This window comes from Sapajus apella, unplaced genomic scaffold, assembly GCF_009761245.1.
Source record: "Sapajus apella isolate SASKATOON/1434 unplaced genomic scaffold, GSC_monkey_1.0 scaffold85, whole genome shotgun sequence".
Lineage (NCBI taxonomy): Eukaryota > Metazoa > Chordata > Mammalia > Primates > Cebidae > Sapajus > Sapajus apella.
The window spans coordinates 88,056-113,263 of NW_022437025.1; the positions used below are offsets into that span (position 1 = coordinate 88,056).

The 25,208-nt window shown below is 42.5% G+C and overlaps 2 protein-coding genes across 4 annotated transcripts in view; both read left to right on the forward strand.

Annotated features, from left to right (window-relative positions):
- LOC116533933 (zinc finger protein 595-like) overlaps positions 1 to 613 on the forward strand; it is a 39,439-nt gene extending 38,826 nt beyond the window's left edge. For 2 of the 3 annotated variants that reach the window (XM_032253844.1, XM_032253845.1), the window contains exon 5: positions 3 to 613. In XM_032253844.1, the coding sequence (XP_032109735.1) occupies positions 3 to 533 (531 nt within the window). In that variant the 3' untranslated portion in view covers positions 534 to 613. The remainder of the gene's footprint in view (positions 1 to 2) is intronic. The other variant, XM_032253846.1, reaches the window with a different exon arrangement.
- Positions 1 to 25,208, forward strand: part of LOC116533930 (zinc finger protein 718-like) — a 139,718-nt gene that overhangs the window by 34,066 nt on the left and 80,444 nt on the right. The gene's annotated exons all lie outside the window — the stretch shown is intronic.

A 25,208-nucleotide genomic window follows, 5' to 3' on the forward strand; every position in this document is an offset into this window, starting at 1 on the left:
AAATTCATACTGGAGAGAAACCCTACAAATGTAAAGAATGTGGCAAAGCCTTTATATGGTCCACAAGCCTGAATGAACATAAGAATATTCATACTGGAGAGAAACCCTACAAATGTAAAGAATGTGGCAAAGCTTTTAACCAATCCTCAGGCCTTATTATACACAGGAGCATTCATTCTGAACAAAAACTTTACAAGTGTGAAGAATGTGGCAAAGCCTTTACTCGGTCCACAGCCCTGAATGAACATAAGAAAATTCATTCTGGAGAGAAACCCTACAAATGTAAAGAATGTGGCAAAGCCTATAACTTATCCTCAACCCTTAATAAACATAAGAGAATTCATACTGGAGAGAAACCCTTCACATGTGAAGAATGTGGCAAAGCCTTCAATTGGTCCTCATCCCTTACTAAACATAAGATAATTCACACTGGAGAGAAATTCTACAAATGTGAAGAATGTGACAGAGCTTTTTCTCGGCCCTCAACCCTTACTGTACATAAGCGAATTCATACTGTCAAGGAACATATTTGATAACATAGTTGAATGACATTGCTAAGTAATTTTTTCTTCCAGTGTCTTTAAACAAATTCAAGAATATTGTTCCCATATGATTAATTTGTATTCTTTTTTTTTTTTTAGATAAAATTATTTTTAAAAATTTTTGTAGGTACATAGTATGTGTATATATTTATGGTATATATGGGTTGTTTTGATGGGGCATACCACATGTAATTATCACATCAGAGTAAATGAGTTATTCATCACAAGCATTTATTTGTATTACACACAGTCCAGTTATACAATTTATTTATTTTGAGATGGAGTCTCGCTCTGTCATTCAGGCTGGAGTGCAATGGCACAATCTGGGCTCCTTGCAATCTCCACCTGCCGGGTTCAAGCAATTCTCCTGCCCCAGCCTCCTGAGTAGCTGGGACTACAGACAGGCACCACCATGCCCAGCTAATTTTTTGCATTTTTAGTAAAGATGGGGTTTCATCATGCTGGCCAGACTGGTCTCAATCTCCTGACCTTGTTATCCACCCATATTCGCCAACAAAATGCTGGGATTACAGGCATGAGCCACTGCACCCAGCCACTTTACTTTTAACTTTATAATTATTTTTTTGCTTGTTATTTTATGATTATAGTATATCAGAGTATACAGCTAGTGCTCGACTTACAACCACGATTGGTTCCGGTAGACCGGTCATAACACAATTTGGTAGTAAGTTGAGTAGGCTATATGTACAGTACTGTGAAATGATGTTATAAATTATAAAAATCTTTGTCGGCCGGGCGCGGTGGCTCAAGCCTGTAATCCCAGCACTTTGGGAGGCCGAGGCGGGTGAATCACGATGTCAAGAGATCGAGACCATCCTGGTCAACATGGTGAAACCCTGTCTCTACTAAAAATACAAAAAAATAAAATAAAAATAAAAATCTTTGTCATATTTTATCATAATTTTCTTTCATTGTTATATATCATAATTTTCTTTGTTCATTTTATGCCATTTGTATCATCTCTACACCATTTTGTTTTTTATTTTTACATTTGTCAGGTTTAAGTAAAACACTGCATTACCAGTACAACTGGTTTAATATTTGCAAAACATACAAAATTACAAAATACAGGTGTAAAAAATACCATAGGAAACATTTTCTCAATTGCAAAACATATCAAAATATAATGTACAAAACATTTTATTGGCCGCTGGTGCTTGGCTGCGGATCGTTGATGTGGTCACCTCAGGCAGCGGTTGGGGTTACCGGAGTTGGTTTTTTCATAAACATGGTAAGCTTTGTCTGAATGGTATTTTTCTTTTTTTCTTCATAAATTTCACAATATGGCCGAAACACGTCGTGCGCCATCCGTTCAATCCTTGCAAGTTGTTCAATGTTTGGGTCCATTGCTTCGAAATGTATAAGAAGTTTATTGGGAGGGGTTTGATGAAAAATATCCAAGACACAAAACACAAATTGCTGTACCGAGTCTGGGATAACAGTTGAAATGGTGCACGCGGAGATGGTAGTGCTGCCAGAAGCTGGTCCGCACTGTCGTATGCCCAGCTGGGCAACGTGTGCGCTGCCACACGTGGAGCAGTCATGGCTAGCGATTGTGCTTGTAAAGTCGAATGGTCGTAAGTTGCATAGGTCGTAAGTCGATCAATACCTGTAATTGTAATTCTCACATTTCTGTGTCATGAATGCTTTAAAAAAAAATGTTCCATGGCTCATGGGCCTGTAGTCCTGCTACTCGGGAGGCTGAGGTAGAGGAATTGCTTGAACCCAGGAGGCAGAGATTGCAGGGAGCCAAGATCACACCACTGCACCCAGCCATTTTAATTATTTTTAACTTTATAATTATTTTTTTGCTTGTTATTTTATGATTATATCAGAGCATAATTGTAATTCACACATTTCTGTGTCATGAATGCTTTTAAAAAATGTTCTGTGGCTCATGGGCCTGTAGTCCCAGCTACTCACTCAGGAGGCAGAGGCAGAGGAATTACTTGAACCCAGGAGGCAGAGATTGCAGGGAGCTGAGATCACACCACTGCACTCCAGCCTGGCGACAGAGCAAGGCTCCATCTCAAAAAAAAAGGACCATGTTTTTCTTTGAACATGTAACATCTCTTCCTGCAAACAAATAGATACTTAATTTACATGGAGTTAAAATATGTAAATGTATTACTCTAATGATAAAACTTAGATGTAAGAAAATTACGGAGCAAGCAGTTGTGTCTGTGTGAGTTTTCTTTTTTCCAAAGAAAATAGCAATACTGGAACAAAGAAGATTATTTTAGTAAGGTGGATAATTTGCTGGAAATCTAGAAACCTAAAGCATTCTGAAATCAAATCTATATTTTCTTAATTACTGTAATATTTAATGATCATTGTTGAGACTCCCTCAAGCAAATTCTATTTATGTGTCTGTTACTCATTCTAGAGCTATAATTTGCTTGTTTCTTACATTTTTTTGTTTGTTTTTACTTCATGAAGTATTTATTATGTGAGCTGGTCAGAAATTATAATATTTTTTTATAAAATTTAGTAGTGCACACAAAATTTTTAAATGGAAATTCACATTTCTTGTATTAAGTTTTAGAGCATTTCATTTTATTGCTTTAATTGAATTATTGTATATGAACTGATTAGTTATCCTTTCACTTTTTAAAAATGACATAAATGAGTTTATCGTGCCAATTGTTCAGGTAAGCACTGGGAAAACTTTGTAATTCATAGGATGTTTTGATATGTAATTATCGTAAACATAAGAAAGTACTGGGTGTGTAATAGATGCTCCGTAATTAGCCACAAGTATTCTTTCTGGAGTTCGTAGCTCCAAATAAGAGATTGAAAATATCTATGGTGAAGAAATGGCAGTCTGCATGTGGAGAGATCTGTTCCCAGGCTGCAAAACTAACTGACTGTGAACTTAAAGAGAATTTCTGCTTTTCTAATTATCTTTTTGTGATGTATTTACTCCTAGGTATATATGCCTCACAGCCCTGTTTTGTTTTATGGCTACAGTTTCGTCACTGTTCTCTTTATGCCGTGTAATTTCATACAGACTTTCTGCGTTCTGATTAGAAGTTTGAAATCTTTTAATGTGGTAAATTGTTTTTAACTCGAGTGTTTGAGGTTATTTATAGCTTGTCAATGCAATATTTAGATCACTAAATTGAGATAAGTCATTTATTGTCCACAGGGCATTCGTGGAACACGAAGTGAAATACCAGGAGCTGGTTCTGGAGTTTTGGAGGGCAACCCCAGGCCCCAGTGTGGGTCCCAGCCTCTGGCACACGGGTACATGCCCAAAGTACCCCTCAGACCACCACCACTCTCATCAGGGCCCTTGCTGCTACCATTGTTATAATCTGTGCCTGCAGTCCCCTGGTGCCTGCTCCAGGTGGCAGATGACTTTGCTTCCAGCATTCACACCTTTTTATTCCATCTGTGCAGGAGCACTTTATAATTCTGAATCTGTTTTAAAAATCATTTTACTTGAGCTAGCTCATATAAAAGGAATTACATACACTTTGTCACTATGTTTTTGATATATTCCACTGAACATTGATGTCTTAAAGTTTTACGCTTGTTGTAGCATGTGCATGATTTGCTTTCTGAAGGTACAGCCATATTCCATTGCATGCATATGCCATATGTTAACCATTTATCAAGAAACCTTAAGTAGCCTTCACCTTTTTTATGGGCAGGGGAGGGATGCTCTTAAAAACATGTGCAGGCCAGGCACAGTGGCCTATGCCTATAGTCCCAGCACTTTGGGAGGTCGAGGCAGGTGGATCACTTGGGGTTGGGAGTTCAATACCAGACTGACCAACACAGATAAATCCCACCTCTATTAAAAATACAAAATTAACTGGGCGTGGTGGCACATACCTGTAATCCCAGCTACTCAGGAGGCTGAGGTAGGAAAATCACTTGAACTTGGGAGGCAGAGGTTGTGGTGAACTGAGATCACGTCATTGCACTCCAGCCTGGGCAACAAGAGCGAAACTTCATCTAAAAAAAAAAAGTGTGTGCAGTTGTCTATTCCAGGTCCTGCTTTGCATACATAGATTCCCAGAAGTGGGATTGATGGATTGTATAATAATTTCTTTTATCTTTTTTTCTTGAATTGTATAATCATTTCTTCTTTCTTTTGGATTGTATGATAATTTATTTCTTTCTTTCTTTGGATTGTATATAATTTCTTTTTTCTTTTTCTTTTTTTTTAGATTGGGTTTCACTTTGTCACCCAGCCTAAAGGGCAGTGGTGTAATAATGGCTCACTGCAGCCTTAACATTCCAGGCTCAATCCTTCCACCTCATTCACCTAAGTAGCTGGGACTACAAGCACATGCCACCACATCTGGCTAATTTTTTGTATTCTTTGTAGAGGTAGGGTCTCATTATATTTCCCAAGCTGAAAACAAACTTCTGAGCTCAAGTAATTCTCCCACCTTAGCCTCCCAAATTGTTGAAATTACAGGCATGAGCCACATTTCATTTTTAATATTTTGTAAAACCTCCATCCTACTCTCTTGAGGGCTGCATTATTCTTTTTCACCAACAGTGCATGGAGGTTCCAAATGCTCTATATACTTGACAACATTGATTACTTTTTATTTGTTGAATAGTGGCCACACTAATGGGTGAGAGGTAAGAGCTCATTGAGATTTTGCTTTGCATTCTTCTCAGAAGTGATTTTGATTGTGTTTTCAGATTCCTCTTGTTTTTGCATAGCTTCTTTTGGGAAATGTCTTGGAAGACATTAGTCCATTTTTTTAAATTAAGTTACTCACTTTTGGTGATAGTTATGTTTCAGAAGTCAAAGGCTGGATGACATTTGTACTCCACTTAATGTTTCCCTTGATGTGCTGATGTGCAGGTTTTTAAAGTTTATTGATATAGTACCTTTTCTAATTCTCTTGTTGCTTCTGCTTTTAATGTGATATTTTTTAAAAACTGCCAAAACCAATGTTTTTAGGCTTCTCCCTATGTTTTCTTCTAAAGGTTCCAGAGGTATATATCTTACCTTTAAGTATTGTTTATATAAAATATTTTGTTTGCGTGTTATCGAAGCAAGTGGTCCAAGTTCATTATCTTTCATTTAGCCCTTTCTCACACCATTTGTTGAGGAGTCTGACCTTTTCTTCACTGTTTGGTCATGGTAACCTAGTAAAAGATTATTTGTTAATATTTGCACAGGTTTACTTCTGGGTTCTTTATTCTGTTCTGTTAGGTATTTCTTTGTCTTTATGCCATTACCACATTGGTTTTATTTTTGTAGCTTTGGAATCTGCTTTGACATCATGAGATATGGTACCTCTTTGTTTTTTCCTAAAGCTGTGTTGGCTATTCATGGTCCCTTGAGATTACACGTGAATTTTAGAATTATATAAAATATCTCTGAAAAATAAGTAACATTGGAATTTTAATACGATGACATTGAATTTGTGCAATACTCGGAAGTATTGACAGCTTAACAATATTATATCCTGACTGAGAAACATGCATTTGTGTCTGTGTTTGTGTGTGGATTGACTGTCAAAGTGTTTTCCTGGCCTGTCTCTGGCCTCCTGCACAACTCTAGCTATGGAAGACTGGCTGACCACTTGATCCTCAGCTGGTTTATCTTCTTAGATGTATCATTGTCAACTTGGTAGAGCAATAAAAACACATTTCACAAGTTGAACACAATTGTCTGCTTTTGGCCCAATCTCACATACAAAGACCCAGAAAGTTGGAAGCTAAGGAAGGTAAATTATCTATGGTAGAATTGTAGGTTATTTTAATTTCCTTTATTGAACTTTTTTTTTGCATTGTGTCATTTAATCCAAACAAAACATTATATATATTTTATCCTTGCCTATATTTGTATATCCATATAAAATAAAAAGGGAACAAAAGAGAAGAGAGAGCAAAGGAAACAATGTAAAATAAGAAAAGGAGAGAGGAAAAAGGAAGCAAAAAAGAAAAATAAATGCAATTTTAAAAGAGGTAGAAATTAGAACCAAGAAAGCATCTGGGCAGTGTAATCACTGTTTTGTTTTACAAGGCCCAAACAACAGCTCCTTCTGAACCAGAGACTGCAAATAACTCCTGAACATTTTCTATTTACATTTTCTATCTTTATTCTTTCCCTAAGTTAACCTCACTTTTTTGTCAGCTGAAACTAATTGCAGATATACTAGTTTGTTTTTACACTGCTATGAAGAAATGCCTGAGAATGGGTAATTTATAAAGGAAAGTGGTTTAATTGACCCATAGTTCTGCATGGCTCAGGATGCTTCAGGAAACTTGCATTCATAGCACAAGGGTAAGCAAGCACAATCTTCACATGGCAATAGGAGAGAAAAGTGTTGAGTAAAAGAAGAAAAAGCCTTTTACAAAACCGTCAGCTCTTGTGAGAACCCACTCGCTATCAGAAGAACAGCATGGGGGAACTGCCCCCCTTGATCTAATAAGCACCCATGAGGTCCCTCCCCAATGAGGATTACAATTCAAGATGAAATTTGAGTAGAAACAAAGCCAGACCATATTATTCCACCTTTGGTCCCTCCTAAATTATGTGTTTCTCACATTCCAAAACACAATTATGCCTTCCCAACAGTTCCCCAGTCTTACTTCAGCATTAACCCAAAAAGTCCAAGTCCATAGTCTCATCTGAGACAAGGCAAGTCACTTTATCCTATGTGCCTGTGAAATCAAAAGCAAGTTAGCTACTTGCAAGATATAATGGGGGGAACAGGCATTAGGTAAATATACCCATTTTAAATGGGAGAAATTGGCCAAACAAAGGGGCTACAGGCCCCATCAAAGTCCAAGAAACAATAGGTCAGTCATTAAACATTGAAGTTCCAAAATGATCTTTGTATGTCTCACATTTGATTCATACTGAGGCAAGCAGGACTTTCACAGCCTTGGGCAGCTTCACCTCTGTGGCTTTGCAGGGTGGTCTCCCTCAGCTATTTCACAGTCTAGTGTTGAGCATCTGTGGCTTTTCCAGGCACACAATGCAAGCTGATGGTAGATCTACCATTCTGGGATCTGGAGGACTTGGCCCTCTTCTCACAGCTTTAGTAGGCATTGCCCCAGTGGGGACTCTGTGTGGGATTCAACTCCACATTTTTCTTTTGCACTGCCCTAGCAGAGATTCTCAGAGGGCTCTGCCTCTGCAGCAACCTTCTGCCTGGACATGCAAGTATTTCCATACATCCTCCAAAATCTAAACTGAGGCTTCCAAACCTCAATTCTGCATGCCTACAGAACCAACACCATGTGGGAAATGCCAACACTTGGAGCTTAACATTTTCTGAATAAATGGTTCAAGCTGTACTTTGACTGTGTTTAGCCATGGCTGGAGTGGCTGGAATCCAGGGAACCAAGTCTTGAGACTGCACACAGCAGGGATTCCTGGGCCTAGCCAATGAAATCCTTTTTGCCTTCTGTGCCTCCACGGCTGAGGATGGGATGCCACAAAGGTCTCTAACGTGCCCTGAAGGCAATTCCCCATTGTCTTGGTGATGAACATTTACTCCTCATTACCCATGTTAATTTCTGCAGCCAGCTTCAATTTCTTCCCAGAAAATGGGTTTTTATTTTCTACCACATCATCAGGCTGCGAATTGTCTAAACTTTTGTGCTCTGTCAACTTTTAAATGTTTTGCTTCTTAATTTCTTCTTGCCAGATACCATAAATTATCTCATCTTCAACCTTCCACAGAGCTCTAAGAAAGGAGCAAAATGCCACCAATTTCTTTGCTAAAGCACAGCAAGGGTCACCGTTATTCCAGTTCTCAACAAGTTCCTCACCTCCATGTGAGACCACCTCAGTCTAGACTTAATTGTCCATATCACTATCAGTATTTTGGTCAATGCCATTCAACAAGTCTCTAGGAAGGACAAACTTTCCCACATCTTTCCTTCTGAGGCCTCCAAACTGTTCCAGCCTCTAACTGTTACCCAGTTCCAAAGCCACTTCCACATTTTTGGGTATCCTTATAGCAGCATCCCACTGCCTCAGTACCAGTTTACCTTATCAGTTCATTTTCATGCTGCTTTGAAGAAATAAGCCTGAGACTGTAATTTGGAAGAAAAGGGGTTTAATTGACTCATAGTTCTGCATGACTGAGAAAGCCTCAGTAACCTTACAATAATGGCGGAAGGGGAAGCAAACACATCCTTCTTCACATGGTGGCAGGGGAGAGAAGTGCCAAGCAAAGGGAAGAAAAGCCTGTTATAAAACCAGCAGATCTCATGAGAACTCACTATCACAAGAAAAGCATAAGGGAATTACCCGCATGATCTAATCACCTATAATATCCCTGCCCCAAAATGTGGGGATTACAATTTGAATTATAATTGAAAATAAGATTTGGCTGGGGACACAGAGCCAGACTGTATCACCAGATCTCTAACAATATTTTACTTTGCTGTTATAGCCCAGATCCAAAGACTAAAAAGCATTTTCTAGTCATGGTTGCTTTATTTCTGAAGCAGTCTGGGCAGAAGGATCAATTGTTACATGAAGTTGGGACAGGAATCATTTTTAGCATTCTGAACAGGGATCCTGGCCAAGAAGAGAATTTCTCTAGAAAGGAGCCAGGGGTTCCATATATAAGAAGAACTCTTGGCCAGGTTCAATGACAATCTCAAGCAATTTTGCTCTGGCCAGACAGAATTGTGGTTGTCTGTGTGGACAAAAAGCCTAACTTTGGGGAATTCAATTATGACCTATCTGTCTTTTATCTTTGAGGTTGCTGACCTTTGGATGTTGTTGTCATGGTTTTATTGTTTCTGTTTTTAACAATCTGGCCACGATTCTGTAGGGCTGCTGTGGTTTGCTGGGGCTCCACTCCAGACCCTAGTCACCTTGGATTTTCCAGTACCTGGAAGTATCAAAAGGGAAGCCTGAAAACCAGCAAAGATGGCAGCCTGCCCTTCCTCTCGGATCTCCATCCTAGGGAGATACTGACCTGTTATCTGCCTGAATGCATCTGTAGGAGGTGGCTGGGGACCCTGGTTTGGAGGAAAGAGTCTAGCTGTGTTTTGGTAGAGCAGCTGTACTGTTGATAGATGCAGGAGTAGATGAGGGAAACTGCCCAAGGTCTTGTATGCACAAGCCCACAATGAACTGTGAACTCACCAATGCACTGGGAGAATGGAATGGAGCCAATGGAAAATTCACACTTTGTGCAGGGGTGAGGAACCTGGCCTTTTTAGGAGCCAGATCTACTGTGTGGTGGCGGGGTGTTCAAGATTCCCTCTCACTTTGCTGAGTTTTTCTTTACCCCTTTTTACCCAATAAATTCTGCTCCTCACCCTTCAGGGTATCTGCAAGCCTAATCTTTCCTTGGTGTGATAAAATCTCAGTTTTTTGTTGAGCTAAGGAGAAAATTCTAAAAAATTTGGTGCCTAGACATGGGCCTCGAGGAAGGGTAAGATGCAAACCAAAAATATTTTCCCCTGTTGCTTCTAAGCCTTTTCGTCCTGTACTTCTGAGAATAGAGGAAACTACACACCACCCCACCCCAACAGTCGCAGGTGCACTTGAGATGGACCAGTGAATGGTGGCTCCCCTGCACTCTCTGGGGTAGGCCCAGAAAGAATGGCTTGGGTAATGAGTTAGATAACTTACCCACAGTTTCTTCCCCTCCTCTGACCAAGGACTCCAGCTCTGACCAAGCCAGGAGAAAATAACACATTTACATAAGAATAAAAGGTTTCTTCCCTGTCCTACATTTAAGCCTTTTGTATTCATTTTCTTACTCTGTCAGCAGTTAACTTCTAAGTGAGAAAGGTTTTCTTTTCCACTTATAGGGAACATTTTGCTAGGCTGGGACCCCAACTATCACTGTGTATGTTCTCTGTAAAATTTTAATTGTTAAAAAAAAGTGAAGATCTTAAGCTGTAGACAATCTGGTGTGTTTTGTATGTCTTCCTGTTTGGTTAGTAGTAATCTTTGCTGCAGGCCTCCATTTTGTTTTATGTCCTTGAGGGCATGAGCTGTAATCACATGGCAGTGTTTTGCTTTAGCCTCTGAAGCCTGGGTTCAATTCTGGCTTAGAAAATGAGTACTTCAGGGTTGATATCTATGTGACTTTTGCCATTTGGTGACTATCTTCCCTTTATGAACAAGTCCTGACTTTTATCTTAAACCCTTTTCTGAGTTGCCTTTAAAGGTTTAGGTTTTGTAAGAACTGCTTACCCCCTTTGAAAATACCTCAGACACTCACAGTTAAATCATAACCTTAATTGGTGCTTGTTGGTTTCACCTGTACGGTTACTTTTAAGAAAGTCTGAAAGCCAGAAATACTGGCTGCTTGGGACAGCTAAAGCAGGTAATGGGGAATTTAAAAGAACTTTCTTAAAGAGCACTCAGCTTAATTAAAAGTGGATGTCCAGGCCGGGCGCGGTGGCTCAAGCCTGTAATCCCAGCACTTTGGGAGGCCGAGGCAGGTGGATCACGAGGTCAAGAGATCGAGACCATCCTGGTCAACATGGTGAAACCCCGTCTCTACTAAAAATACAAAAAATTAGCTGGGCATGGTGGCGCGTGCCTGTAATCCCAGCTACTCAGGAGGCTGAGGCAGGAGAATTGCCTGAACCCAGGAGGCGGAGGTTGTGGTGAGCCGAGATCGAGCCATTGCACTCCAGCCTGGGTAAAATGAGTGAAACTCCGTCTCAAAAAAAAAAAAAAAAAAAAAAAGTGGATGTCCAAGTTATAGGTATATTTAAAGGCCTTTATGGTTTGGTTTTTTTTTTTCCCCCCTTGGACCTTGTTTTGCTGAAAAAAAAAAGGATTTTTCTCAATTGCCTGAATTCTTTCTCTTGATTCTGTCTTTCCATCCAATACATGCACGAGAGGCCAATAATCTAATTAGGAGATTGGCAAACAAAAAATCTTATAGCTACTGGATTCTTTTTTGCCTACTTGTGTAATTAAATGTGTGCTGTGTGTGTATAATATCTATTTTTATAAAGCTCTAATTGACCTAAAGAAAAATGAGTTCTTGGATCAAATACTTTTTGAAAGGAAGGCAAAAGCTGTGGTACATTTAAGTTCACGTGACTTTAATCATTGAGAAATAAAAACAGACTTAGCAATTATTGGTAAAAAAGCAGATGTCAAAATACACATTTTTGTTTACGGTTAAAGGACTATTTTGAATTAGATAAGATAAAGCTAAAAATCTTGTGTGAACATTAAATTAGAAAGGATATTATATGTTTTTTCTGTAAATCAAGCATTGAAATAACAGCACAACAATGCACTCTTAAGGAACTAATATGCTTTTTAGCAAAATTTGTAAAGGGTTATAAAAGAGACCAGCAGATGACCCCTCCATGTCTGACATGCCCTGCATGAGGCATCCCCAGGGCCGCAGCACCCTAGCCATGAGGATCCACCCAGGAAGCAGGTGGCCGGGCACCTAGATCCGAGAGGAGGAGCCCAGCCTGCCCTATCCCATGAGTCACACTGGGCCCTCCATCCACCCTTCCACACTGGGCAGGGCTCCAGTAGCTCATCTTCCTCCAGCTTCCGGGCTCAGCCTAAGCTCTGTGGGGCTCCACATGAGTGGCAGCGGTCAGTGGTCCCTGAAGGGCTGAGTCCTGGTTGCTGCAGCCATCACCCTCCTGCTCCTCCTCAGCACAGTCACCGAGGGCAAGACCAGTTTCTGCCACAAGGTGCAGGTGGCCCCAGTGGCAGGCAGGTGGGCAGTTGCTGGCGGCTCAGGAAGCACATGTCCCTGGGGATGGGGTGAGGGCAGGAGAGCCCACCTGCAAGGTTGGGACCCTAAGGCCCAGGGGTGGGTTTGCAGAGTGCAGGGCCCTGGCAGATCCTCTGTGCTGGGCTGGGCTCGGGCGCTCAGGCGTGGCGGCGGGTTCACCCTCCTGTTCCAACAGTGGAGTCTCCTTCACTTACACCGGCCTTCACCAGCCCTCAGCTCAGTCTGGCTGCACTTGACAGTTCAGAGGATTAATGGGAAAACGTGTGTAAAGTGCATTGGAAATGATCGATGTCAGCAGTTTCCCCTCCTGTTCCCTCTGCCCCACTCTTTCATCTCCTTCCAACACAAAGTACGGGACAGCCGAGAGGAGGGTTAAGATCTGGTCATCTCCCGAACAGGGTTTGCTAATGACTGTTTTCAGGATCCTTGGAGTGAGACCATCCCCATGGGACCCTCAGGGCAGGAAGGGGAAAGCACACACCGATTTGACAGTTGCAGAAATGGAGGCAAGGTGAACTGCCCAAAGTGGCAGAACCTGTAAAGAGAACTAGGAGTCCAGCCAGGTCCTCTGTTGGTCTCTCACTGAGCACCTACTGTGTGGCGGACACTCTGAGGTGTGGGCACTCTGAGAAACACAGGCTTCATGGATAGAAGGCATGCTGTCCTGACTCCTTCCTTGGGCACAATATGGTCAAGGCTGTGCAATGTGCATGAGGTCCAGCATGTGCATGAAGCAAAGAGAGGTATAGACGAGGTGGGGGCTAACAGGGCAGATTCACAGACAGGACCCTTGAGAAGGCAGTTAAAGTTCTGCTTCCAGGGCTGAGAAGGCCTTCCAGGCACAGAGGCCAGCATGTGCAAAGGCACAGTGGCAAGTACCCACGGACAGATGGCTGGAGAGAAACCTCTAAATGCTGTTCATGGGCTCCCCACGTTGTATCCTCCTCCCTAGACCTGCTCCTCCTAAAATCCCATCCTTCTAGTTAGTGATTTGAGCCACTGTCCTCACCTTCTCTCTCACACCCACCTCCTATGGACCCCAACTTCAAGACATAAGAATTCAATTGCTTTTCATTCCCCATGACTACTCATTGCCTGGTGTGAGCCCGCATCACCCCTCTCACCCTAACCAGTCTCCACTTCCATTGTTGACCCCTGAAGTCTCTTTGCAACCCAGCACTAGGTGAGATCATATCAGTGCTCTGCACAGAACCATAGAGTGACTTCCTGTCTAATTAGAGTAAAAGCCAACAGCTTTAAGATGACTCGCGAAGTCCTGGAGAATTGGCCCATGATGCCTGAACATCAGCCCTCTTAGCTTGCCTCCCACTGCACCTTCTCTCAGTTGCTTCCCTCTGGCCTCCCTGGCCCTGTGCCGTTTCTGGAACAGGGCACCCCAGGGTCTCTGCACCTGCTTTTTTTTCTACCTAGACTGCCCTTCCTCTAAAAAGCTGCATAGCTGCCTCTCTGCCTCTAAAATTGCAGAACTACTGCCCCCAGACGTTCCCTGTCTTCCTTTCCTAATCTCTTTTTCTCCATAGTCCTCATCACCATCTGTTACACTATATACATTATTTATTCATTTTGTCTCTTCTTTTTTCATTGTATTTGGGCTCTGGGGTACATGTGCATGTCCTGCATCCTGCTGGATTATTGCATAGGTACATACATGCCATGGTGGTTTGCTGGATTATTGCATAGGTACATACATGCCATGGTGGTTTGCTGTCTCCATCCCCCCCACCTCTCCATTGCCTACATCAGGCATTTGTCTTGGTGTTATCCCTCCCCATCCTCCCTGCTGTCCCTTCCCTCCACCCCCCCCCACCTAGCCCTGTGAATGTTGTTCCATCCCTGTGCCCAATTGTTCTCATTGTTAATCACCCACCTATGAGTGAAAACATGCAGTGTTGGGTTTTTTGTTCTTGTGTCAGTTTGCTGAGAATTACGGTTTCTAGGTTCATCCATGTCTCTACAAAGGACAGGAACTCATCATTTTTTATGGCTGCATAGTATTCCATGGTGTATGTCTGCCACATTTTTTTTTTGTCCAATCTATCATCGATGGGTATTTGGGTGGGTTCCCGGTCTTTGCTGTCATAAACAATGTCACAATGAACATACGTGTGCATGTGTCTTTATGATATAATGATTTATAATCCTTTGGGTATATACCCAGTAATGGGATTGCTGGGTCAAATGGAATTTCTATTTCTAGATCCTTGAGGAATCGCAACACTGTCTTCCACAATGGTTGAACTAATTTACACTTCCACCAACAATGTAAAAGTGTTCCTTTTTCTCCACATCCTCTCCAGCATCTGTTGTCTCCAGATTTTTTAATGATCGCCATTCTAACTGGCATGAGATGGTATCTCAATGCAGTTTTGATTTCCATTTCTCTAATGACCAATGATGATGAGCATTTTTTCATGTTTTTTGGCCACATATTTGTCTTATTTTGAAAAGCGTCTGTTCATATCCTTTGCCCACTTTTGAGGGGATTTGTTTTTTTTCTTGTAAATCTGCTTTAGTTCTTTTTAGATTCTGGATATTAGCCCTTTGTCTGATGAGTAGATTGCAAAAATTTTTTCCCATTCTGTTTGTTGCCAGTTTGCTCTAAAGATTGTTTGTTTTGCTGTGCAGAAGTTGTGGAGTTTGATAGATCCCATTTGTCTATTTTGGCTTTTGTTGCCATTGCTTTTGGTGTTTTAGTCATGAAGTTCTTGCCTGTGCCTGTGTCCTGAATGGTTTTGCCTAGGTTTTCTTCTAGGGTTTTTATAGTGTTAGTTCCTATGTTTAAATCTTTAATCCATCTAGAGTTAATTTTTGTATAAGGTGTAAGAAAGGGGTCCAGCTTCAGCTTCCTGCACATGGCTAGCCCGTTTTCCCAACACTGTTTATTAAACAGGGAATCTTTTCCCCATTGCTTGTTTTTGTCCAGTTTATCAAAGATCAGATGGTTGTAGATGTGTGGCATTGCTTCCAAGGCCTCTGTTCTGTTCCATTGGTCTATATCTCTGTTTAGGTACAACTACCATGCTGTTTTGATTACTGTAGCCTTGTAGTATAGTTTGAAGTCAGGTAGCATGATGCCTCCAGCTTTGTCCTTTTTGCTTAGGATTGTCCTGGCTATGCAGGCTCTCTTTTGGTTCCATATGAAGTTTAAAGTAGTTTTTCCAGTTCTGTGAAAGAGGTCAATGGTAGCTTGATGGGGATAGCATTGAATCTATAAATTACTTTGGGCAGTATGGCCATTTTCACAATATTGATTCTTCCTAACCATCAGCATGGAATGTTTCTCCATCTGTTTGTGTCCTCTCTTATTTCCTTGATCAGTGATTTGTAGTTCTCCTTGAAGAGATCTTTTATTTCCATGGTTAGTTGTACTCCTAAGTATTTTATTCTCTTTGTAGGATTTGTAAATGGGAGTTTGCTCATGATTTGGCTCTCTGTTTGTCTGTTATTGGTGTATAGGAATGCTGGTGATTTCTGCATATTGATCTTGTATCCTGAGACTTTGCCAAAGTTGCTTATCAGCTTAAGGAGGTTTTGGGCTAAGACAATGGGGTCTTCTAAATATATGATCATGTCATCTGCAAATAGGGACAACTCGACTTCTTATTTTCCTAATTGAATGCTCTTTATTTCTTTTTCTTGCCTAATTCCTGGGGCTAGAACTTCCAATACTATATTCAATAGGAGTGGTGAGAGAGGGCATCCATGTCTAGTGCCAGTTTTTAAAGGGAATGCTTCTAATTTTTGTCCATTCAGTATGATATTGGCTGCGGGTTTGTCATAAATAACTTCTATTTTTTTGAGATATGTTCCATCAATACCTAGTTTCTTGAGAGTTTTTAGCATAAAGGGCTGTTGAATTTTGTTAAAGGCCTTCTCGGCATCTATTGAAATAATCATATGGGTTTTGTCTTTGGTTCTGTTTATGTGGTGAATTGTGTTTATAGATTTGCATATGTTGAACCAGCCTTGTATCCCCGGGATGAAGTCTACTTGATCGTGGTGGATAAGCTTTTTGATGTGCTGTCGGATTTGGTTTGCCAGTATTTTATTGAAGACTTTTGCATCAATATTTATCATGGATATTGGCCTGAAGCTTTCTTTGCTTGCTGAGTCTCTGCTGGGTTTTGGTATCAGGATGATGTTGGTCTCATAAAATGATTTGGGAATGTTATTCCCTCTTTTTGTATTGTTTGGAATAGTTTCAACAGGAATGGCACCAGCTCCTCTTTGTATGTCTGGTAGAATTCAGCTGTGAACCCATCTGGATAGGGACTTTTTTTGGTCTCTAGGCTGTTAATTGCTGCCTCGACTTCAGACCTTGTTATTGGTCTATTCAGGGTTACAACTTCTTCTTGGCTTAGTCTTGGGAGTGTACAAATGTCCAGGAATTTATCTATTTCTTCCAGATTTACTGGTCTCTGTTCATAGAGTTGTTTGTAGTAATCTCTCATGGTAGTTTGGTTTTCCAAGGAATCGGCAGTGATCTCCCCTTTATTGTTTTTTATTGCATCTATTCTTCTCTCTTTTCTTTTTTATTCGTCTAGCTAGTGGTCCATTTTGTTGGTCTTTTCGAAAAGACAGCTCCTGGATTTGTTGATTTTTTTTTTTTTTTTTTTTTTTTTTTGAGACGGAGTTTTACTCTTGTTACCCAGGCTGGAGTGCAATGGCGCAATCTCGGCTCAGCACAATCTCGGCTCACCGCAACCTCCGCGTCCTGGGTTCAGGCAATTCTCCTGCCTCAGCCTCCTGAGTAGCTGGGATTACAGGCATGTGCCACAATGCCCAGCTGATTTTTTGTATTTTTAGTAGAGACGGGGTTTCACCATGTTGACCAGGATGGTCTCGATCTCTTCACCTTGTGATCCACCCGCCTCGGCCTCCCAACGTGCTGGGATTACAGGCGTGAGCCACCGCGCCTGGCCTTGTTGATTTTTTGAAGGGTTTTTTGTGTCTCTATCTCCTTCAGTTCTGCTCTGATCTTAGGTATTTCTTGTCTTCTGCTTGCTTTAGCCTTTTTTTTGTTCTTGCTCCTCTAGCTCTTTCAATTTTGATGATAGGGTGTCAGTTTTAGATCTTTCCTTGTTTCTCACGTGGGCATTTATTGCTATAAATTTCCCTCTAGACACTGCTTTAAATGTGTCCCATAGGATCTGGTATGTTGTGTCTTCATTCTTGTTGGTTTCAAAGAACATTTTTATTTCTGCCTTCATTTCATTGTTTATCCACTTGTCATTCAGGAGCAAGTTGTTCGGTTTCCATGTGATTATGCAGCTTTGAGTGCTTTTCTTAATCCTGAGTTCTAATTTGATTGTGCTGTGGTCTGAGAAACGGTTATGATTTCCATTCTTTTGCATTTGCTGAGGAGTGATTTACTTTCAATTATGTGGTCAATTTTGGAGTAAATGCAATGTGGTGCTGAGAAGAATGTGTATTCTGTGGATTTGGGGTGGAGTGTCCTGTAAATGTCTGTTAGGTCCTCTTGGTCCAAATCTGCATTCAAGTCCTGGATATCCTTGTTGACTTTCTGTCTTGTTTATATGTCCAGTGTTGTCAGTGGAGTGTTAAAGTCTCTCACTATTATCGTGCAGGAGTCTAAGTCTCTTTGTAGGTCATTAAGAACTTGCTTTATGTATCTGGGTGCTCCTGCATTGGGTGCATATATATTTAGGATGGTTAACTCTTCTTGTTGCATTGATCCTTTTACCATTATGTAATGTCTTTCTTTGTCTCTTTTGATCTTTGTTGGTTTAAAGTCCATTTTATCAGAGACTAGGATTGCTACCTCTGCCTTTTTTTTTTTTTTTTTCTCTCCATTTGCTTGTTAAATCTTCTTCCATCCCTTTATTTTGAGTCTGTGTGAATCTTTGCATGTGAGATGGGTCTCCTGAATACAGCACACCGATGGGTCTTGACTTTTTATCCAGTTTGCCAGTCTGTGTCGTTTGATTGTGGCATTTAGGCCATTTACATTCAACATTAATATTGTTATATTTGAATTTGGTCCTGCCATTTTGTTACTGGCTGGTTGTTTTGCCCGTTGGTTGACGTGGCTTCTTCATTGCATCATTGTTCTTTACCATTTGGTACATTTTTGCAGTGGCTGGTACTGGTTGTTCCTGTCCCCATTTAGTACTTCCTTCAGTAGCTCTTGTAAGACAGGTCTTGTAGCAATGAAATCTCTCAGCAATTGCTTGTCTGTAAAGGATTTTATTTCTCCTTCACTTATGACGCTTAGTTTGGCCAGATATGAAATTCTGGGTTGAAAGTTCTTTTCTTTATGGATGTTGAATATTGGTCCCCACTCCCTTCTAGCTTGCAGGGCTTCTGCTGAGAGATCCACTGTGAGTCTGATGGTCTTTCCTTTGTGGGTGACTTGACCTTTCTCTCTGGCTGCCCTTAGGATTTTTTCCTTCATTTCAACCCTAGTGAATCTGAAAACTATGTGCCTTAGGGTTACTCTTCTTGAGGAATATCTTTGTGGTGTTCTCTTTATTTCCTGGATTTGAATGTTGGCCTGCCTTGTTAGGTTGAGAAAGTTCTCTTGGATAATATCTTCTTTTTTTTTTTCCCCTTGGATAATGTCTTGAAGAGTGTTTTCCAACTTGGATTCATTCTCCCCATCACATTTCAGGTACGCTGATCAAGCATAGATTAGGTCTTTTCACATAGTCCCATAATTCTTGGAGGCTTTGTTCATTTTTTTCACTCTTTTTTCTCTAATCTTGCCTTCTCGTTTTATTTCATTGATTTGATCATCTGTCTCTGATATCCTTTCTTCTGCTTGATTGATTCGGCTGTTGAAACTTGTGTATGCCTTTTGAAGTTCTTGTGCTGTGTTTTTCAGCTCCATCAAGTCATTTGTGTTCTTCTCTAAGCTGCTTATTCTAGTTAGCATTTCATCTAACCTTTTTTCAGCGTTCTTAGTTTCTTTGCATTGGGTTAGAACATGGTCTTTTAACCCAGAGAAGTTTATTGCCCACCTTTTGAAGCCTGCTTCTGTCAATTCATCAGATTCATTCTCTGTCTTTTTTTGTGCCCTTGATGGTGAAGAGCTGTGATCCCTGGGAGAAGAGGTGTTCTGTTCTTTGATGATTTCATACTTTTTGCGCTGGGTTTTTCCCATCTTTGTGGATTTATCTCCCTTTAATCTTTGAAGTTGGTGATTTCAGGAAGAGTCTCTGAGTGGACGTTTTTTTCTGTTGATGTTGGAGATGTATCTTTTTTGGCCCGTAGAGGTGTTGCTGGGCTCTCTCAGATTCAGTGAGTTTATTGGGTGGGTGGTCCTTCCCTGGAGTTTGTTTGCAGGTGAGATTGTCCCCGCCTTTCCAATGGCATCTCTCCTTCCCCAGCTGGATCTTCCTCGTTGGGGTCAAGCTGGTATATTTGCTGCCAAGCTCTCTAGCAAGGGCTTCATTTTGAGTTCTATGGAGATGGGGCCTGCCAGGCCTTGTGGTCTGTTTCCCTGCTTTCCACTCTGCCTCCCTCTGTGGGACAGTCCGTCCGGCTGGCATTAGTCCAAACTCCCTCCCAGGTCCCTGCTACAACACGCCTGGGTAGCTGCTGCTCAGATTTGCATTGACTACTGAGGGCACCCCACCATCTAGCAGGGCTCTCATGGACTGTAGGTTGCAGGAGGGATGAGGTAAGCACAGGATCCGAATCGGAGCACCGAGGGGGTTAAGTCCCCTGACCCTGAAAGCCGGCTGCACGTTTCAGGAGGGGAAGTGGCCCCCCATCTTTATTTGCCCCCCTGGGTGGCTCTCACCCTGCAACTCCTTCCCAGGGCCTATTTTCAGTGCCATATCAGTCCCACAGAAATGAACCTGGCACCTTGTTTGGAATCATTAAGTCCTCTAGCCCTCTGCCTCTCATTTGCTGGGAGCTGCATTCCGGTGCTGGCTTCTCTCAGCCATCTTGGTGCCCCCCCAACCTCATTTTGTCCTTATCTGTCTCCTCCAACTAGATCTCAAGCTCACACAGGGTGGGGACATTGTTTTGTTCACTGCTGTATCCCCAGGGACTAAAACATGGTAGGCTCTGGACACACATATGTGAATGGAAAGATGGAGTCTAAGTGCCTGGGAGAAGGAGGTGGGAAAGGAAATACAGGCAGAAAACTTCCTGGGGTTAAGGCATCTGACATTTTTCACAGAGGTTATGCAAGGGGTAGAGGAGAATGAGACATTTATTCTCAATTAAGCAGAGAAAGACTCAACAGAGAAATAATTAGCATCTGGGAGAGTAGCAAGAGAGAGGTAAAGACCTCCACCAGACCATCCAGAGGATAACAGAAGGACCCAAGGAAAGCACAGGAGGGGCCCAAGGAAAGTGCAGATGAGGCCTGAGCTGTGAGGGTCCCTGACAGCTGAGCCTCTAGTGGCTGGGACAAGATGGGGTCTGAATAGTGGTTGAAAAAACTGGACAGTTGGACCCAAGAGGGAGAAGATCAGGAAGCAAAATGGAGCCTACTGGAGGCTGCAGAGTGGCAGAGCTGGCACTCATGTGGCTCCTTGGTTAGGTACCCTGCCTTCGGGCACAAGGAGCTCCATCCACAGTGACGCCACTGTGGCTTGGAAGCAGACACTGGCTTACTCTGGTCAGGAGACTGTCTCCTGTGGCCCTGACTCAGTGTTCTCCAAGGTGCTGGTGACCTTGAGCAAGTCACCATCCCTCCTGTGGGCTTTCAGTTAGGACGTAATTAGTGAATTCGACTGAGAGAGAAAGAGAGAGAAGAGGTGTTTCTGTGCTTCCAGGCTTTCACTTCCCTGCCACTTCAGTGGCTGCCTGATAAAATGATGCCTCCTGGTCACACTTGCAATTCCTCACTTTTAATAATTCTACCCATTATTAAACTTTTAGAAATTGCAGAGGGTCTAATGAATTTGTGTATGGCCATTTCAGGGTCACTTCAAACCTACACCTTCAGACCTCTGGATCACCCTGGGTTAATACTGGGACAGGAGGGAGAAGCAATGACAGGAGAGACAGAGAGGAAGGGAGGAGGCACAGGAGGAGATCGATCTGGGGTTTGGTGTTGGGGAAGGGAGAGGGTCACAAAAAATTCTGGAGATGAAGAGTCAGCCCAGAGAAGAGCTTCTGGAGAGAGGGAAAATAATGCAGAGGCCCCAGTGACATTGACCAGAGCAGAGGGCAAGGGGGAGGGAGTGGAGGAGGTAAGAAAGTTAGAAAGGAAGGGAAGGCCCAAATCAAAACTGAAGGCCCCCTTCTCCCCAGACCAGTGTGAAGGTTTTTACTATTCAAAGTCACAGAGATGGTATATTGTTTTCAATATGTGATATTGGTTTCCAACACCTCAATCTGGCCCAGTATCTGAGCTCAGAAGAGACTGCAGGGTCCTTGGGCAGAAGCAAGGAAACTGGTTCTGGACCCTCACACTGTGTGCCAGGGCTACTGTGACAATGAGGCAGGCCTAGACTGTGGGAGGACCCACACTGATGCTGACTTCGTTCTCTAGATTTTCATGTCTCCAAGGCAGTTTTCTCAGTCATTAAATGAGGACACCACCACCTGTTGCAGAGCATCTTTGAGGAAGACACCATGGCAGAGGGCTGGTCTATGTTCAAGGAAAATATCTTGGTCCCCCAAAATCACTAAGCTAAAGGGAAAATGCAAGGTGGCAACTGCTTAGGGCAAACCTGACTTCCATTTCATTCAAAGTCATCCCTCTGCTTACTGAGATAAATGTCTATCTGATTTCCTCCTTTAAAAAGGCTAATCAGAAACTCAGAATGCAACAGATTATCTCTCACCTACCTGTGACCTGGAAGCCCCCTCCCCACTTCCAGTAGTCTCACTTTTGCTTGGAGTTGTCCCACCTTTCTGGACCAAACCGATGTTCATCTTACATATGTTGATTGATGTGTCATGTCTCCCTAAAATGTATAAAACCAAGCTGTGCTTTGGGCACATGTTGTCAGGACCTCCTGAGGCTGCGTCACAGAAGTGCATCCATAACCCTGGCAAAATAAACTTTTTAAGTTAACTGTCTCAAGTTTGGGGGTTTCACAGGGAATAGAACAGACAAAGGCAATCGGGGAGTGAAACATTGCCCATGTTCATGCAGTGGCACTGTGTGTGGGGCATGTGCGGGTGCCTGGGTGGACGTAAATAATCCTAAGATGGGAAAATGCACAACATTTTGGTAACTCTCCAGGCCCAGGAATCTCAGAATGAAAGGCTTCTGGGAGGCAGAGCTGGGCCTGGAGATTGGGAAATGGCGAAAATGTTTAAGGGAAGGTATGTCAGGTGTATGGACTTGTGTGAGCAAAGGACAGGAAGGGTTAAAGTGTAGGGCAGGAGGGGTAGAAGGCTGGAAAGTCAATTTGGAGTTAGGCTGGGAACAGTCCTTGATGCCACATTCCAGTTTGCAGTTTATTTTGTAGCACCAAAGAGCTTCTGATGGGTTGAGAATAGAGGACTAAAGCAAGAAGGTAGAGTCCAGCCTGGAACCCCAAAGGAGGAGCCTCATAGCCTCCGGTGAGGAGGGCTCATTCCTCAACAGAGGCCAGTGCTCCATCTCCCAGTCCGTCTGACACTCTCCCTTATTCCTGCACCCACAGAGCCTGGGACCCTGTTGTGGCTCACAGTGGAGCCTCCTCCACATCCAGGGCTGACTTGGGCAGTTTCTTGGCTCCCTCCTTCTCTTCCTCTTGCTGGCATCAGGTTACAGAAAGTTTCTGTTTCCTGCTGCCACCCTTCCACAGGTGTGGCAGCCTCAGTATTCTGTGAGCTCTATGTGGGGTCCTGTAGCAAGGGCCTGAAGATGGATGCTGAGAGCCACCTGTATGAGGAATGACAACTCAGGTCTGGTGAAAGAATGCAGCATCTGTAAGTGCTTTGTCCTGGTGCCCTGGGTTTACTGGTCAGGGTCACAACTCCAGAGCCCTGCCCACACTCCCTCCCCACCTTCACCCTCTTTCCTGGATCTTTTTACAAGTTCATATTCTCCAGTTACCTGCTTGTTTCCCCAACAGACTGCAAACTTCTGGAAGACAGGGACTTATCTGACTCACCCCTGACCCATAGGGCCTGGCTCCAAGCAGCCTAGCAAGCACTTCATAACCTCAACTAAACTGTAGGGTTCATTGTGGGCAGGAAGTAAGGGGGGCATCTACAGGAGCCACTGCCCCAGACCTGCCATGAGCCATTGATGTCCATTATTTCCAATATTCACAGCCACCCTGACAGGACTTGTAACTGTTTTACAACTGGGGAAAACATAGAGAAACCCCATCTCTACTAAAAATACAAAATTAGCCGGGTGTGGTGGTGCATGCCTGTAATCCCAGCTACTTGGGAGGCTAAGGCAGGACAATTGCTTGAACCCAGGAGGCGGAGGTTGTAGTGAGCTGAGATTGTGCCATTGTACTCCAGCCTGGGCAACAAGAGCTAAAGTCCATCTCAAAAAGAAGAAAAAAATGCAGCACCCTAATCCAGTCACTGAGAGCAGAGCTGTTTCCTGGCTCTGGGAGCAGATGGGGCACTGCCCATGGTGCTAGTGACAGAGAGATGATTGTAGCAAAGGGTATCTCACAATGGATGGGACCAAGGCCCATGGATCTCATGGAAGGCTCTGTCCATCATTTCTGTCTTTTAACTCACACAGCTAACAGGGGAAGAGGGAGGTCATAGACCCATCTCACAGGCAGGCAAACTGGGAGCTCTGGGGGAACCCATTGATTGTCTGCATTGCCACAGAAATTCAGGAATGGGGAAATCATGGGCAAAAATGAGAGATAAAAAACCTACTTATCCTTTTCTGGTAAAGAAGTGTGCTGGTATGGGGAGAAATGCCAGGAATAGGTGATGGGGAGGAAGGCAGCAAACCACACTGCCATGTGTGTACCTATGCAATCATCTTACATGTTCTTTACATGTAACCCAAAACCTAAAATGCAATTTAAAAATAAATAAATAAATAAAAAGAAGTGTGCTGGTAAGAAAATGGATTACAAGGCCAGGTGCAGCAGCTCATGCCTGTAATCCTAGCATTTTGGGAGGCCGAGGAGTGTGGATTGCCTGAGCTCAGGAGTTCAAGACCAGCCTGGGAAACACATGAAACCCCGTCTCTACTAAAATACAAAAAATTAGCCAGGTATGGTGATGCAAGCCTGTATTCCCAGCTTCTCATAGAGGCAAGAGAATTCCTAGAACCCGGGAGGCAGAGGTTGCAGTAAGCTGAGACCACACTACTGCACTCCAGTCTGGGCAACAGAGCGAGACTCCATCTCCCCTTCCTTCTCCAGAAAAAGAAAGAAAGAAAATGGGTTACAAAGGTGGCTGGAAGGTGTGGGTCTTCTTGCAAGCTTACTGGACACTCACTGATTTAATAGCCTTACAAGTGTGAATATTATTTAGCCCATCTAGCCATTCTACTTCTTGAAACCTGGCAAAAAAACACACACACACACACACACACACACACACACACACACACACAAACACATAATCTTCAATACAATTAAAGATACAGAACACAGAAAAAGATCGTATCACTGTTTCTTCTTTCTTTCTTTCTTTCTTTTCTTTCTTTTCTTTCTTTCTTTCTTTTCTTTCTTTTCTTTCTTTCTTTCTTTCTTTTCTTTCTTTATCCTTTCTTCTTTCTTTCTTTCTTTCTTTTCTTTCTTTCTTTTTTTTGAGACAGGGTATCACTCTATCACACAGCCTAGAATGCAGTGTTGCACTGCACTTGATTTTCAGGCGGCTAAGGCAGAATAATTGTTTAAGCCCTGGAGTTTAAAGCTGTGGTGAGCTATGATGCTGCCACCCCACTCCAACCTGGGTGACAAAACAAGACCCTGTATCAAAAAAATAAAGTGTGTAGTTTAATAAGTTCTGAAATACATGTGCACCCATAAAACCATTACTGCAATTAAAAAAAAATGAATATGCCCATCACACCCCCAAATTTTCTCATGTTCCTTGG